The sequence below is a fragment of the Thamnophis sirtalis genome, unplaced genomic scaffold (assembly GCF_051295495.1).
Source record: "Thamnophis sirtalis isolate CommonGarterSnake01/CBP01778 unplaced genomic scaffold, rThaSir2_p1.2 scaffold_4, whole genome shotgun sequence".
NCBI classification, from domain to species: Eukaryota; Metazoa; Chordata; class Lepidosauria; order Squamata; family Natricidae; genus Thamnophis; species Thamnophis sirtalis.
In genome coordinates, this window is record NW_028261384.1 from 109,521,222 (window position 1) to 109,539,002 (window position 17,781).

A 17,781-nucleotide genomic window follows, 5' to 3' on the forward strand; every position below is an offset into this window, starting at 1 on the left:
TCCAAGGTCCCTTCCAAATCTGTTATTCTGTTATAGTGGGTATATTATGATTTTTCAATGAAGGACTGGTCAAGATAGATCAAGATATATTATTGCCCCATTCTTCATATATAGGGTAGAAAGGTAGGTTGGTAGGTTGGTAGGCAGGCAGGCAGACAGACAGACAGACAGACAGACAGACAGACAGACAGACAGATGTGTGTGTGTGTGTGTGTGTTACATATACACACACACCTCCATTTATTGATTCATCCATCCATAACATCTTATGATATTAGTTTTTTCTTCCTGTCTGTCTGTCTGTCTGTTTGTCTGTCTGTCTGTCTGTCTGTCTGTCCGCCTGTTTATTAGTTCCCACAAGTGAAGAGGTTTTTCTTCCTTTTTTCCACCTGAACTTGCCACAACATTATGAGGAATCTGTTTAATCCAGATGCAACCTATTATTCTCATACTATCTTCAATGACATTGATTTTGTAAACTTTTGATAATGACAAGTAATTGTTCAAAAGATGTTGGAGAATTTCACAATTGGCAAAACAAAGCTGAATATTTGCAAAGTGACATGCATTTTACAAACAATATTTTCTCCATCACCATTTCTAATGAAGGCCTACTTAAAATGATGTGTCACCTGGGCTTCTTCTTCTTATCTTTTTTTTTTGCTTGTTGCAATATCCAGTATATAAAGTAGTGAACCACTACTTTGAATAATAAGAAATTAGCAGTATCTTTTACATATTGTGTCCAGTATCCTCTACAACCAAAGCTGGATTTTAGAAGTAGTCCTCAATTTACAACAGTTCATTTAGTGATGGTTAAAAGTTATATCAGCACTGAAAAAAGTGTCATGACTGTTTTTCACACTTACTATCTTTGCATCATCCTCATGATCATATGCTTAAAATTCTGTTGCTTGGCAACTGACTCATATTTATATGGTTGCAGTATCCTGGAGTCATGTGATCACTTTTTGTGGCCTTCTGGCAAATAAAGTCAACAAGGAAGCCATATTAATTTAACAATTGTTTTACTAACATAACAACTGTGGTGATTCACTTAACAATTATTAGATAGTGCCCTGTTCTGACCCCCCCCCCTTGACAGCTCGTTAACAAACGCAGGCAGACAAAACTTAAGAGGACTTTTTATCAGTTTTTCAGTTCAAACTGGCTTCGAGCCCAGAAAATAACATAAACAAAACTCTCCGATAAGAATTCAAAAACAAAAGCTCTTACAAACTCAGCAGGTCTTTCGCAGTCTTCACAGATCAGATTTACCTGAAAACACCAAAGCATTTCTCCAAATGTAACAGGCAAATCACAAGTAATAAGCAAGCAATATTGTATCAGACACGGAACACACGAAGGAACGAAGGAACGTATGTTGACTCCAGCAACTGGGGCATGGCAGCCTCCCTCCTTTCATCCCCAAACCTGCCTCAAACCCGCCGGCAGCTGCATAATGAATCTTGATCCTGAAAAAGCTCTCAGCAGAACTGCTGAATCACCACACTGAATTTTGTATGCTGAAAAAACTCTCAGCATAACTGCTGAGTCACAACAGTGCCCAATGTTCAAGTTTGTCAAGATCACTTATCAAATGTCTCACTCAAAAAGTTTGGGCTAGAGGACCACATGTATTCCAAGCTATTTGTGCTATTTTACTAAAACCAGAATCTCTAAAAAATATCTTGCAAGACAACTTCAATAGTTGTATTTCTAGTACACTAAATTTAATGATGGTGATGCAGGTGTTGGTAATGCACTGTTGGGATGCCTAAGATATTGAAGGTGGGGTTAGTTGTCAGAAGAAAATAAAATTCTTGAAGACATGGAAAAATTGTTCTAATATATAGTAGGTATACCTTGAAATGACAATAGATTTATACACTGAGCAGTGTATAAATTAGTCAAAACTGTAGTATATAAAATTAAATAAACAGCTAAATACACTGTGATATATTATCTTAAATTCAATACTTGCCAGCTGTAAGCATAATAGGAACAGTGACACCATCCGAAAAAAAATACAATTTTTAACATGTCCAAGACAATACAGGAATAGAAAAATATTTACCTTGTGCCTAAAGCTTGTTTAATAGAAATATTACATTCTCTGCATGAAATAAAACATTATATGTCCATTCAACATTGAAAGATCATTTCAAGATTCTTGAGAGAATGACAAAATCTTTGGTAGTACAATGTCTATGGAGTGTCTCAGTTATGGTTGTCACAAAGGTACATTTTATTTATTTCATTTATTTATTTTATTTGTCAAACGTTTGCAAGATAAACAGTATCAGAATAAACATGAAAAAGAATGAAATGGATATGAATAAATGGGGACAGTAAGACAGGGATGGTAGGCATGATGGTGTGCTTATGAATGACCCTTATAGAACTCTTAGGAATGGGGTGAGGTCTATAGTAGACAGTTTAAGGTTAATGTTATGGGGATTTAAAGATGTAACAACAGAGTCAGGTAGTGCATTCCAGGTATTGACTACTCTGTTGCTGAAGTCATATTTTCTGAATCAAGTTTGGATCAGTTTACATTGAGTTTGCATCTATTGTGTGCCCTTGTATTATTGCAGTTGAAGCTGAAGTAGTCATTGACTGGTAGGATGTTGTAGTGCATAATTTTGTGTTCTACAAAGTCCAGTGTAGGCAGCATAGTTCCAGGTTGTCCAAGTCCAAAATTTCAAGCCTGGTAGTGTAGGATATTCTGTTGCGAGCAGAGGAATGTAATACTCTTCTATTGAAATACCTCTGGACTTGCTCAATTGTATTAATATCCAATATACAGTGCAGATTCCAGATAGATGAGCTGTATTTTAGAATTGGTCTAACAGAGGTTTTGTATGCCCTAGTTAGCAATACAGTATTACCAAAGAAGAATCTTCATAAGATTAGGTTAAAAACTGTTAATGCCTTTTTGGCAATTCTGTTACAATGTGCTCTAGTGCTTAAATTATTTGATATGAGTACTCCAAGGTCCTTGAAAGAGTTTGTTGAGATTTGGAGTTGCCACATTTTTGATCATTCAGACACAAAGTCAAGCTCGCCTTGAAGGGCAGTAGCATTGTCAGTGGTGTTGAATAGTTTTATGTCATCAGTGAAGAGGACACAGTTGCTTATAAGATGATCTCAAAGGTCATTTATGTAGAGTATAAAGAGTGTAGGTCCTAGGACACTGCCTTGGGGGACACCACTGTTAACTGGTACAGGGTTTTTCAAAAGGGAAATAGATTTTGTTATTCCTTAAAGAGGTTTCACTTCTTGGATGAGATGTTAAAAGTCATCAAGGAAAAACAAAGTCTAGTTGCCTCTTGAAAAAGCACCTTTGGGTCTTTAATAGCAGATTTTAAGTTGCAACTACATCTAAAAAGCTTTAGTGTGATATCACTAAGAACTGCTTGATTTAATTACCGGTAAGTTCGTTCTAAATTTGATAATAGTAACAACACCATTAAACAACAAGATTCCAGGTACTTGGGAAGAACTCAGTAAGTGAATTAAAATGCCAACTCCAATCTAAACACCTGACTAATTATTCAAAATGGTCTCTTCACTGGAGTCTTAATACAAAGAACTTCTGTATTTAAAATGCTTTACTTTAAACCTGTGCTAGCTGTCAAAGCAGAATGTTCCCTCCCATATTTGGGTGGACTGGTCTCACCTGAAAAGCACTGTGCTAGCTGTGTTTCTTATATTTTCCTGCCATTATCTTCTGCTACAATAATTTCCTTTGATCTCTTTTTCTGTGTCCCTGAGTTATTCACAGAATTTCAAGTATGGCCATCAGTCCCAAAATATTTAGGGTCCCTGTTATAATGTATATTGAAACTACTTACAATATATGGCAATATCTCCCATTAGTCATATAATCTTATTTTGTGATTGCATTTGGAAAGTGGAAACAACTGTTTACTGTCAGGCCTGCAGCATATTCCTTTTGGATCTTTGGCCTGCCATACTTCTATTCTACTATGCTGCTTCTATAGTGGGGAAATTGGAGGGGGGTTAGTACTGAGTAGAATGTTACAATAAAATTCCTCTCTAAATTGCCAAGATCATTCTTTGTCTTGGTACCTATGCACCTGACCGGAACTGGATGGGTGGAACTGCCAGCATGGCAGTGGAAGATTGGGCCATGTGATGGACTTGTGGGTGTGGGGGCAAGATCATGAACTTTAACTTGGGGGAGGGGGTGGAAGAAGCTTCAGATTTGGGTTTTCCCCCAAATGTGCCAACATGGCTCTCTTAATAAATTGGAACTTTGAGCAGCATGTTGCTTTAGATTCCAATTTAATTTTGGATGCTATCTGGAATGCTAACATTTACAGAATCCTGTGGTTATTTCCCGGAAACTGGTGCTTACTTCCAGTTTCCAGCAAAAAGTTTCCATTGTGGCACTGGGTTCATTTAACAACTACAGTGCGTACTTAAGAAATGTGGCATTCACTTTACAAATATATGTTCACTTAATAACTGCTGTAAAAAAGGTTGTTAAATTGAGCATGGTTATGTGATGGCACCCTTAAAACTGGCATGGTTTACAACTGTAATTCTAGTCTTACTTATGGTCATAAGTGGAGAACTACTTGTATTTATAAAAGGTTATTTGTCTTTAGAACTTGAAACTATCTAAAAGTTGCATCCCTTTTAGATAATTTATGTATGCATGTATGTATGCATGTACGTATGTACATACGTAAATAGGTATGTATGAAAAAATATAAAATGTCATTGTTGTACCAAACCAAGAATGTTATTCATCTGATCTGTTCTGATTAGAAAAAAATGGTGAGTTCCTTATTACTTAGGCCTGACTTTGGATCACTTTGTAAAGAATGTTATGTTATCCTAACAAGAGTAACAGAGAACCTAAGTAATCAAAGTAATGTTTACCATTAATTAAAGAAAAAGTTGAAGTATGGGAATACCTCTGATACAATTCAGCCTAAATCAAAATTGCTCCTTAAGGATTCTAGATGAAGTCATTGTTGGAATACACTTAGGAAATTGTTCTCTCAGATGCTACCTATATACCATTCTACATATCATCCATTATTTTTCACAGTATGAATACTGAGTTCTATATTGTACCAAATTTTTATTTTTGATCCACTGTAAACTGTTAAAGGTGAGAGAGCTTAGATTTCATATTAATAGAATAAAGATGAATAAATATTTAATAAGAACTTCACCCATCTTTATATTATAATATACTGTAATATCTCTATTATATATTACAGTCTACTGTAGCATAATAATACTAAGAAACGTCTCCTCTCAATTACTTAATTCCTTTTCTAAAGAAAACACAGCAAAAATGGAAAAGATATATTTTGACTACCTGTAAGTATACTCCTTTTTAATCCATATAGAAGGGTTTTTTTTAAAAAAAAAATGAAGCAAGAGAGATTCATAGGGCATATTTTCTTATATTGCAGACTGATAAAGATAGAATATGAGAAAAAATGTCTAATGTAATGTTAATCAGCATTCACATTTGCTACTGTTTACGTAAATAATTTTGTTTTTAAAATGGTTATGAATTAGATGAGTTTTTATTGTATAATATCCTGCATTACATCTTTCCTCATAAAACCTCATTATGAATGCTGTATGGAAAAGATTTAAATAACAACTTTTCCCATGCATACTTCTTTTTTCCATTACGTCTGTGCATGTGTATGTGTATGGGGTGGGATGCATGCATGCACATGCATATTGTTTTTCCAGGAAACCCTTTAAGATATATAGTTCACTTCATATTATATGTAGATTTTTAATCCTTAACTGTCTCCATTAAAAATGAATACAAATGTATCACAATCAACCATGTTTAGTTTCAGTTATCCTTTTAAAAATCTTGCAATATATTCATTTTTTAATATTACTAAACATTATGTTTGTCAAGTACCGTAAATAGGAATGTTTAAATATACATGCTTGTTTTTAAAAATCTTAATGACTGATAGAATATACAAGTAATTTGTGCATTTGAGGCACAAATGATCCCCACTGTGCATCCCCCCCCCATAAATAGATTAAAATCATTTTGCATTTACATTTTATTTTGTTGCTATTTTCCCAGAGCCCATCAAGATTGATGGACTAATAAATAAATAAAACCCACTACATAAGAGAGGAATGTCCAAGATATTGGGAATTATATCAGTATTTCTATCATCCCTCCCTCTGCACCCCCACCATTCTTATGTAGGAATGAAAAATTGAAAAATCATTTCAAAGATGTTGCTTATTAATTTGCATGTGATTGAATATATCTTTGAACACAGGCAATAGGGACAGATTAAAAATTAGCACTGAGGAACAACAGTGATGTCCTTTCAATTTCTGCTAATTTAACAATAGATAAAACCCCATTTTATTGAACTCAGGGTCATTCAGATTTCATGTAGACAATCATTTGGAAGCACTCACTGCAATTTTATAACTGATGGGGTATGTATGAATATGTGAGAGATGTTAACTTCTGACCTTTATACATAATCTGTCCAGCACAGATGGAGAACTAATATTTCTTTGATTGGATTCTTATTTTATTTGACCAATTTTAAAAGACATGGTACAAAGCTTACTACAACTTATTACAGTTGAATTTTAAATACATTTAAAAATAAAATAGGGAAAGATAAACAATCACTTAAGAACTGTATATGACAATACAGGTATTATTGTTACAGTTGTTTCATGATGTACTTTGTCCCTTTTTTATAAACAAAAAAAATGGAATTTTTTAAAGGAAAACATGAAGCAATAACAAGAATATATTATCATGTCTTTCATTGACTGATTTAAAAGAAAGTATAGATAAATTTAAGCCCAAGTTGTTTGCTCTCTTCTTTCTTGAACAGCACAGAGAGCATAAATTTATAGGTTTTGAGATAAACTATTATTTTTTTAAAAACTTAAAAGAACAGCTATTTGAGATTACTTAGATATATAAAATAAGAGTGTTGATGATCAGCATAATGATAAATTTGCTGTAATTATTAAATGTGCTGACTTTGAGTGAAGGGAGTAGTGTTCTAAACCCAGCTTGGGCATCACTTTTTTCAGATAGAGGAGAAGATTATAGGAGATAGATAGCTAGATAGCTAGATAGCTAGATAGCTAGATAGCTAGATAGCTAGATAGCTAGATAGCTAGATAGCTAGATAGCTAGATAGCTAGATAGCTAGATAGCTAGATAGCTAGATAGCTAGATAGCTAGATAGCTAGATAGCTAGATAGCTAGATAGCTAGCTAGATAGATAGATAGATAGATAGATAGATAGATAGATAGATAGATAGATAGATAGATAGATAGATAGATAGATAGATAAATAGATAAATAGATAAATAGATAAATAGATAAATAGATAAATAGATAAATAGATAGATATAGAAATAGATAGATATATAAATAGACAGACAGACAGACAGACAGACAGACAGACAGACAGACAGACAATGCCCCATCTCATCCCATATTGTTCCACTACATATTGGGGGGAAATATGGAGAAGTCAATGAATGGAAGCCAAACAAAAAAGGAGAACTCTCTGAATGTCCCCTTTGTTCTGCAATTAGATTAATGCAATTCAAATAAATAAATAGTAATTAAAATGTAATGAAAATGAACAGCTAAAGATGTAGTAATGTGATGATGACAATTAACACTTTTTGCCTAGAATCACTTAACTGCTTTGGAGCATGTGTCTCATAAACCTGTTGGCAGGCTCAATGATCACAAACTTTCGTTGCTGAAATCCAAAACACCCCAAAAGAAGTACACTGCATATATTTTCTCTAGATGTTAGATACAGGTTTAGCTTTATTTTAGGAAGGCCTAGTGAAATATGAGGAACTAAATCTGTTGTAATTAACTGCTATCACATTAACATTAATGAATGTGTTCTATGTATGAATAAGTGTTCCTTCAATAGACTCTATTGTCATATTCTTGTTCTTAGATTACTACCTAAAACTGATGGATACTGATAAAGATAGGTAATGCCAGCACTGATTTTATTTTGGACCTTGCAGTGAATTACTAATATGTTCTATATTATTGAATATGTAACAGATACTGTGTAAAAATATGATAATCAGTATACTTTTCAATAGTTACTTCAATACTGTAAAGGAAATTAAAACATTTTCATGTAGTTTTCTTAGAATTAAATTTTCCTTTAAAGCAATTGAAATAAAAATACATAAGAAGACAGGATTCTATGTGTCTTATATTAAAACCTTAATTTATTTATACTATGTTTTAAACATGAATGAATAAATGAATCAAAGAGACTGATATTTTAAAGAAATTGTCATGGAAATTATTTTGGATCAACAGATCATGTGAGAAAATTGGAATGAGAAACAAAAGCTGTGTGACCACTTTCGTGATGATAGGTCTCTCTGAAAAACCTAAGCTGCAGTTGATGCTCTTTGTTCTATTCCTTGTTGTTTATATTATTGCCTTAATTGGAAATCTTGCCATCATTGCTGCCATCATTTCCTATCCTAAACTTCACAGACCAATGTATTTCTTCCTCTTCCATTTGGCTGTGGTGGACATAATCTGCACTTCTGCCATTATTCCCAAGATGCTAGGAAATATAGCAACCTCCAGCAAAGGTATCTCCTACTCTGGATGTATTGTTCAACTCTATTCATTCACCTGGTGTTTGGGAGCTGAGATGGTCCTCTTCACCATCATGGCTTATGATCGCTATGTGGCCATATGTCATCCTTTGCATTATACCATCATGATGAGCAAGAAAGTATGCATGGCACTATCTACAGTGGTGATTCTTATAGCTATTAGTAACTCATGGGTTCATACTGGTCTAATTATGAGGCTCACCTTCTGTGGTCCCAATGGTATCAACCATTTCTTCTGTGAGATTCCACCACTTCTGGCTCTCTCCTGCAGTCCAGTAAGATTAAATGAAGTCTGGGTCTTCACAGCAGACATCTTCCTAGCTATGGGAAATTTCATGTTAACATGCTTATCTTACTGCTTCATTGTTAGAACAATCCTTAAAATTAAGACATCTGAAGGAAAGAAAAAGGCCTTCTCCACATGTTCATCTCATCTTATTGTTGTGACCTTGTATTACTCTACAGTCATTTATACTTATATACGTCCAGCTTCCAGCTATAACTTTCAAAGAGATAAAGCAGTTGCAGCCTTATACACATTGGTTACACCAGTTTTAAATCCCATAGTTTATTCTCTGAGAAATAATGATGTCCAGGCAGCTCTTAAAAAAGTTTTCTTTATAACATGAGTTAGATAAGCAAGTCTCTCCATGTTCTTTCAGCAGAAATTCAGTGTTATATTTTTGTCTTGATTTATTTTAAGAATTGTACTAATTGTAAATGTGAATGTACAATATATATTACTTGTTTATTCAACATTTTATGACTTGAAGCTCAATGAATGAACTAACATTGTTTCAAAGTATGTTTGCAGGTGAGATGAAATAGGAGCTTTTTCTCTACAGTATTTTATGTTGAGTCACACAGAATGGTAGCATTAAGAGTTGAACACATTTGTGTAAATCAATCTTATGTAATTTAGAAAGGCCAATTCCAGGGTTCTTGTTTCCAGTGAAGAATTTTGGTTGACATGACTTCATTATTTTCTTGGAATTATTATGGTCCTAAAGCAAACAAACTAATGAAAAAAATCTGTGGCAAGATTAGTACAGTAAATATAACAGTTGGCCTTCTGGCTCTACTTCTGGCTCTACTTATACTTTCTAAATAAGTATGTTGGGTACCAAGACTCTGAAGAAATTGAAATAAATTATTAGACTATCTTCTAAAATAGGAAAATGTTCCAACAGAAAACTGAAATTCAAATACTGTTGATTTTGTCAATGATAAGCAAAATTTGAAAAAAAATATACAATATAAAAGTAAGATAAAATAGATGAGATAAAATACTATCGTAATAAACAAAAAAGCATACAAATGAACACTCATGTTCCTTATGTTGGAGATATATTGTTACATTTTTCTGGTTTTCTCAAGTAATATTTAAAAATTCTTGATGTTTCTTTGTATATCAGTTTCAAAGAAACTGCATTGTAAAATATATTCAGTTTATTTAATTGTTATATTTGTAAATGTCCTAAATAAATAAAATAAAATAATAAAATAAAATAAAATCCTACATTAAGCATTGAAATAGTACTATTTACCCCAGACTTCAAAAGTGTGCCGCCAAATGGATTACTATAAGGAAATTATGTGTTGCATTCATTGTTTTTTTTCTAATTCTCCTTTCCTAATTTCTCCTGTATTCTTTATAACCTAAAATTTTCACAATCATTGGAACTATAATTCCTAAATTTTCCAGCCAGTATGGAAATGTCTGATTGAAAATTTGGGTGATTGTAGTTCCAATAACTTGTAACAATAATTGTAATTATATTTGTAATAGAAGAAATATCAATAGCATCAGTGTAATATAAATATTATAGCTATGTTAATATTCTTTAAAAATGCAATGTGGGAGAATCCAAAATGTATACAGAATAACATAATAATAGAGTTGGAAAAGGCCTTAGGCAGGAAACCCTGTACTGTTTCAGACAAATGATTGTCTAATCTCTTCCAAAACCTCCAATGTTGAACAAATAAAGTTCAGAATTAATAGGAATAACTTGTTACAAATATGAATACTTAAAAATATGCAAAAACAGAAAAGGGCAAGGTGGGGATTTAAAAAAGGATAACTGCTGAGAAGTAATGGACAACAGCCAACAATGGTATATGAGATTCTCATTATTATATTTAACTGCAATAAGTATAATAAAAATATTCTGTCTTTCTGAATCATCCATAGTAATTGCACTTCGTTTAAAGGCAGGTTCTCATAGAAGCATTTATGTTGTTGCAGGTTTGATGTAATAATTCTCTGCATATTGAAACTTAGATCTCCTTCTTTACATTCAATGGCAAAATATAACTTATCTGAAGTTGAGCAAATATATTCCTGATGACTTCTGCCACTTAAGCTTCTATAATTAGCAGTAAATCTAGAAGTTTGCCAGTATCAAAAGAATAGCAAATCCATTCAATATCAGATGAATCCCTCAATCCAGTTCAGTGAATTTCATTCATAGCGTGTTGAGTTTCAGCTGATTAAATTTCAGCAACTTCACCTAAGCATATTCATGAGCTCCAATGATTGCATAGCATTAAAATGTGGAAATGAAATAAAAGTTAACACAAAACAAATCTAAAACAAAGCTATAGCCTTGTGTAATCTGAATAAAGGTGAAATAATATACCCAAATCTCAAGTTGTCTATCTATTGTATACCCTCCATCCTCATATCTAATAGATATTAAATATTAATAGAGGATAAGATAGAAATTTGGGGTATTCACAATGCAAAAACAATAAATACAGCAGTGCTGGAGATGCTTAAGGTAACCTTCTGATGCTGACAACCCCAGCAATAGTTCTTTAATTAAAGACAAATTATCTGGAGAGATGTTATTTAAAAAATAGTCATTATGTTATTAGGTAGATCAATAGCTAGCTTGAAAACCCACATACGAATGTTGCTATGCTGCTTCCTATATAAGGACTCTAGACATACTTGATTTATCTGATCTTGAACACATTTCCATGCAGAAAGCAAGGGAGTCCTTGCTTAAAGTCCATTCATCCAATGAATATTTGAGGTTATGACAACTCTGAAAAAACAGACTTGCAACTGTATCCTACAATTACGACAATGCCTGGCCCCCAGCACACATGATAAAAATTTGAACCAGACCATATCTTTGACTGTACCCTACTTCCTAGTTGGTTTTCTTTCTTTCTTTCTTTCTTTCTTTCTTTCTTTCTTTCTTTCTTTCTTTCTTTCTTTCTTTCTTTCTTTCTTTCTTTCTTTTGCCTGACTCCCCTCACTGGGGTCACCATCCTGGCCACTGTGTCTTTGGGACTTTTTATCTGGCTGGGACTCTGGAACTGCTTGCATCCTTAGGCACTTTCTCTAGCAGTAGCAGCCACTCCCCAGCCCTGCTGAGCTCACACTCTTGCATATTGTCCCCCAGTCCCACTGTACTCACCTCATGCCTTGTCACATATGATCCAAGGGTGAAAAGGTAAACTAAGATTTAAAAAGAGATTTAAAATGCAAAGTGATGTTGATGAAAAAATATTGATTTTGGAAGTTGGTGAAAGAGGTCCACCAACGAACTGAATTAAAAAAAATAGAAATGATGTCATGGGATGGAATGCTAGAGTAAAATTTTAGCAATATCTATTGGAATAATATCAATAGAGGAGAATATTTGTAGTTCAAGCTTGGTTATTTTCTGAGCGTGGTTATTTTCTTGTAGACATTTCATTATCCAACTACATAACATCATTAGTGCTAGAAAGAAGTGGGCTTTAGAGCTAAGGTCACAACACACAAAGACACCACATTGGAAAGTTAGTGATTTGTTGAAGAGTGATATCAATAGTGCTATAGAAGTTTGTGTCAATTAAAATAAAAATGGAAAGAAATTCACAGTGAAAATTTTCAAAAATAATCCAGCCATGGATGTAAATGCTATAACTGGTTAAATATTTAAAATGTGGATTAGTGCATAGTGTAATGGCTATGTGATTTAACAATATGTTATTGCACCTGTATCATAGAAATTCAGCCCCAAGAAATATGCATAATGGATGGTGCAATTTTATGTCATTGTGTGATGGGAAAAACTGGAGGGGAAGGGTAAGATTGGGACATTTAAACAATTTCAGACTGCAGGCATTCCAGAAGCAAAGCTTTAGAAATAGAAAACTAGCAATAAAACTTATATTTGTTGTAATTCAAACACATTTATGCATATCCTAGAAATTCCTTCTCTTTAATATAAATATAAAATTAATATTTTCAATGAATAAATATTAAAACTTGAATTTCACAATGATTATATTTGAAAGATTAATGTTTTAATGAAACAAATCAAAAGCAGGGATGTGATTGCTTTTCCTTAGCAGAATTGTTATGGCTGTCCCTAGTTGTATTTGAGTAAAGTTGTTTCCCTCTTCATTGCTAATGAAACACCATCAAGTTTTTGTACAACCCCAGATTACTTACTGGACAAGTATTGATGGCTATATATATTTATTTGGGATATTTCCATTTTTAAAATATTTTTTTGTATTTTAATTATAATAGATTTTTTAAATTTTAAGCTGCCAGAGTCAGATGTGCAGCTTAAGACTGAGTCCTGATTGCTAAAATGATTGAAGAGCTTCTTAGTAAAATTGTAATGTAGATAATTGGAAAAATTAAAAATAGAAACTTCTGTATCTGTGGATCATTTGAAAGTCCAATAGTGCAAATTCTGTAATTGCAATTTGATTTTTCATAATGATGTAATTAAGTTCCATAAAGGTGTCTGAAAATTGGGAAACAATTATAAGCATGAATAGTATAGTGATTATTTCTTCACAAATGGTCACATAACAAAAAAATACTACTTGATAAAAATAAAAAATAAAAATATGATATTAAAAATGTGGCAATAAGAGAAAAAAGCCATTGAATAATTTGGAAAAAAGTTAACTATATTGCAGAGAAAAAAAACTAAGAAAATATATTTTGATTATTTATATACATTAATTAAATTTAGATCCAAATCAGGGATCTAGAAATAAAACTTTTATTTAAGTTAAAGTAAAATATAATCTTTACTGAATTATTACACAATTATTACAAATGCCATCTTAACATTTTTGAGTTTACTTTCTTGCAAAATAATTTCCTTCTTAATTTTTTTCTTAGAATGTCAGATTTTTTTGTGAATTTCTGTATTTTTATTGGGAAACTTCAAAGGCTAAACAACATTAGAAAACATATACAAACTACCTCAAAAAGGTAGTTGCAACTCCATTCATGGCAATTGCACAAAATTATCTTCTCCTTGGAAAAATTAAAAGTAAAAAATTTATCTAAGAAAAGAGTATTATTTTTCTTTAATGAGTAATTATCATTATTAACATTATCTTCCTATTCCACTCTTTTGTCAAAAATGTCATCATATTTTTATTTAACAATCTATAGCAGAGGCACTTCATTATTTCATGATTGTAAATAATGAAAACAATTGGGATAGCAAAAATAATGTATGTAGTATTTCTGTTTTCTAAAAACAAAAACATAACGCCTCATCTTCTTCTGGAAACATGCATGTTGTTATTGCTGTACTGTGGAAAAGCTTGATATCATCATAAAGATGTATTCTAAAAGAATGTAATTGTGTTACCTTGCAGAATTTTCATCCCACCACCACTTCTTTAAAAAGAAACATAACTTCTAATTGTTTCATGTAAATACAATGTCTCTGTTTGTTAGATAGTCTTCCATGTTGGTGTGTACATATAAAGCTATATTTTAATGGTACAACTTATCAACTCAAATCAAACATGTATTATAATCCTAGGTCATCATAAGAAAGTTAGCATAGGGTAATTTAAATAGCATAGAAGATACATCAAAATATTAAAAGTGAAGATAAAAACAAGAGTCTAAAATAAAGTGACCAGATTTTCAGATTGGTAAAGAGGGACACCTTTGACCAGGGGTGGGGGGGGCTTGATTAAAAATTTTATACGGAGCAACAAAAATTTTCATATAACGCAAAAATAGTATTGTAATTTTTTTTATTTCAACATAACCACAATTTACAAATATAAATTATAATTGTTGCCAAACATCAAAATTTTGATCACGTGACCATGAGGATGCTGCAATGGTCGCTAAGTGTGAAAATGGTCACTAAGTGTGAAAATGGTAATCAGTCACTTTTTACAATGCCATTGTAACTTTGGTCACTAAGCCCATTATACCACCTTTCTTGCCACAGTTCTTAAGTGAATAACTGCAGCTGATAAGTTAGTAACATAAGTGATCTGTGATAAGAGCCTGGAGGAAACACTTTGTGGCTTTGAGGTGGATAGAAGCTACTTGAGATCGACCAATCAATCAGTCTCAAGACGTGGAGACTCTTGAAAGAGTGCAGAGAAAAGCAAGAAAGATGATTAGGGGACCAGAGGATAAAATATATGAAGAACAGTTGCAGGAATTGTGGATTTCTAGTCTATAGAAAAGAAGATCTAGGAGTGACATTATGGCAGTCTTCCAATATTTGAGGGGCTGCCCCAAAGAAGAAGGGGTCAACCTATTCTCCAAAGCCCCTGAAGGACAAGAAGCAAGGGAGAGAAGCAACCTAGAACTAAGGAGAAATTTCCTGACAGTGAGGAGAATTAACCAGTGGAACGGCTTCCCTCCAGAAGTTGTGGGTGATCCATCACAGGAGGTTTTGAAAAAGATAATGTACAACAGTTTGCCTGAAATGGTATCAGGTCTCCTGCTTGAGCAGGGGGTTGGACTAGATGACCTCCAGCTCCAGTATTCTGCATTCTTCTCTAAGAAAGACAACAGGGGCTGGAAACTCCATTTAGTGGCTTGCAATGGCCATTGCAACCCTCATTCCACAATGTTGGTGTTGCAACTGTTGACCAGGGCTCTGGTCAAATCAGAATTGAGCTGGAGGGGACCTTGGAGGTCTTCTAGTCCTTCCCCCCCCCCTCAAGCAGGAGATCTTATCCATTTTAGACAAGCGGATGTCCAGTGCCTCTTCTTAAAATTTACTGACCGATGCTGCGGCTGAGCTGAAGCCGGCAAAGCCCAGCATCCCTGCCTGCCCAGCTGAGGTGTTTCTAGCGGAAGAGGGGGAGGGGGAGGCACCGCCGCTATAACTCATTAATACATCATAAATTCTCAAGCACGGGGGCTATAACCACCACAAACCCCACAAATCAAGCCCTCCAAGATACAAACCAACATGAGTTATTACTTTGTACATTCGTTCTCAGGACGCTACCCTAATGCCCCAGACTATCAGCTGTTAAATTATGGGGCCGGCAGATCCATGGATGGATCCTATAGAGATCCAGGCAACATGCACGCTGGCTCTTACGGGGGATACAAATACAATGGAATGGATCTGAGCATCAGCGGATCAGCCACCACCCCCTCCTCCTCTTCCAGCCAATTTGGAGCGGTTGGGGAGAGCTCTCACATCTTTTCTGCCCAGGCAGCGCTCGAAAGCAGGTTAAGCAGTTCAGCTGCTCCTTGTCTTGTCCCGAATCCCTCCCTTGCACAAGCAGCACCAGTAGTGGCAGCATCAACGAAAGCCGTGGAGGCAAGACAGCCAGGTCCTCCCACGCCAACCAGTAGCTTCTGTCGGCGCAGTTAGCATCACCGCATTTGCTGAAATAGACGAAACCAGCGCATCCTTGCGAACCGAAGAGAGAGGTTCTCAAGCCAACAATGGCACCCAAGTTCAGACGGAGCTGAATACCACCTCCACGCCGGCCGCATAAAGCCTGCCCCCTTCTTGTCTCCAACCCACCCCCTTCCCAACGGGACAAGAAGGTGGAGGCAGGGTCTTGCAAACAGGGATCAGCGCACTCGCCACCTCCCCCTCCCCCAGGAGGAGCTCTGCAGCTGGACAGACGAATGGAGGGGGAGATCGCCCCTTCCTCCTCCGAGCCCCCAAACCCCATCTTCCCTGGCTTGCACCCCTGTGCCCAGGCTCCTTTGGGTTTGGGGGTATTCTGAATGGGTGGAGCGGGGGATCCCCGGGGCGGAGGCCTCCTGGTTCAACGGTCTTCCACAGCTCCGGAGCGAACCTTCGCCTTCCCCGCCCAGGATTGCAAGGCTGGAGGCCTTGGCAGCAGCCACCCCCACCCCCAGCCGGCCATACCTCACCCGTACCATGAGCGGCGGGACCCGCGCAGTTCCTCTCCTCCCTGGCGCTGTCCTGTGGCCATGCGAGTGTTGGTGCGAGCGCTGAATGGCCGGCCGGCCCGGAAGGCTGCCGGCAGGGCTCGGCCGCCATTCAGCGACACATGTTTCACGCGGGCCGACGTGGAAGGCAAGCGGCAAGCCAGCACTTCAAAGTCATGCTGGCATTTTAGCGTGCCGGCAGGCAGGGCTGGAGCGAGCGAGCGTGCTTCGTCCTGGTGGGTGCATGAGCGGAGCACTTTTCCAGCGCTCCTGTGCCTGGAGAGCTCCATCTGCATATGAGCCTGGGATCCACCACTTGCACTCCGTTGCCACGCCCCCATCCACCTTCCCTATGTAGGGGGTCCTCCAGCAGAAGTAGCAGAGTCGCATCGAGCGCCGGTCTGCCTTCCTCCGCGCTCTTCCCGCCTGGACGCCCAAAGCCTCCCAGCCCGCCTGGCCTGGGGCGAGTCAGCTGCAGTGCAGCGGGCGGTGATCCCACCACCATCCGCCCACTCACTCGCCCCGCCCGTCACTTACTCTGAGTTCAGAGAAGAAGCAGCGGCCCCAGGTGGCTCTTTTCACAGAGGCTTTCCCACAGCTTGTCCAGAAGTGGGGCTGGAAAGGCGAGCTTGCTCCCCCACCCATCCGCCCGCTCACTCACTAGGCTACCCCGCCTATGCGAGCAGCAGTGGATGGGCGAGGAAGCGAGTCGAAGAAGGCGCCAAAATTAAGCGGGATCTTTTGGGAATGGCCCGCAACACGGGAAAAATTATAAGAAGGCATGCCTGTCCTGCCAAATGCGGGATGTCTGGTCACCTTAATCTAAAACAATATAAGAGGAGCCTTAAATGGGTGTAGGAGAACATGAAAGTAAATATCTGGAATGTTATGTATTACAGAGTGCTGTAGTAAGGTGAAGTAGAGGCTCATTAAGTTCAGTTTAT

The 17,781-nt window shown here is 36.2% G+C and overlaps 1 protein-coding gene and 1 pseudogene across 1 annotated transcript; both read left to right on the forward strand.

The window, feature by feature from the left end:
• The first annotated feature begins 8,390 nt into the window (after positions 1–8,390).
• Positions 8,391–9,311, forward strand: LOC106537689 (olfactory receptor 13G1-like). The gene has a single exon (XM_014051881.2). It carries the CDS (start codon positions 8,391–8,393, stop codon positions 9,309–9,311), a length of 921 nt encoding a protein of 306 aa, XP_013907356.1.
• A 6,579-nt stretch (positions 9,312–15,890) lies between these two features.
• On the forward strand, positions 15,891–16,431 carry LOC148046108 (homeobox protein Hox-B5 pseudogene; annotated as a pseudogene).
• Positions 16,432–17,781: the final 1,350 nt, after the last annotated feature.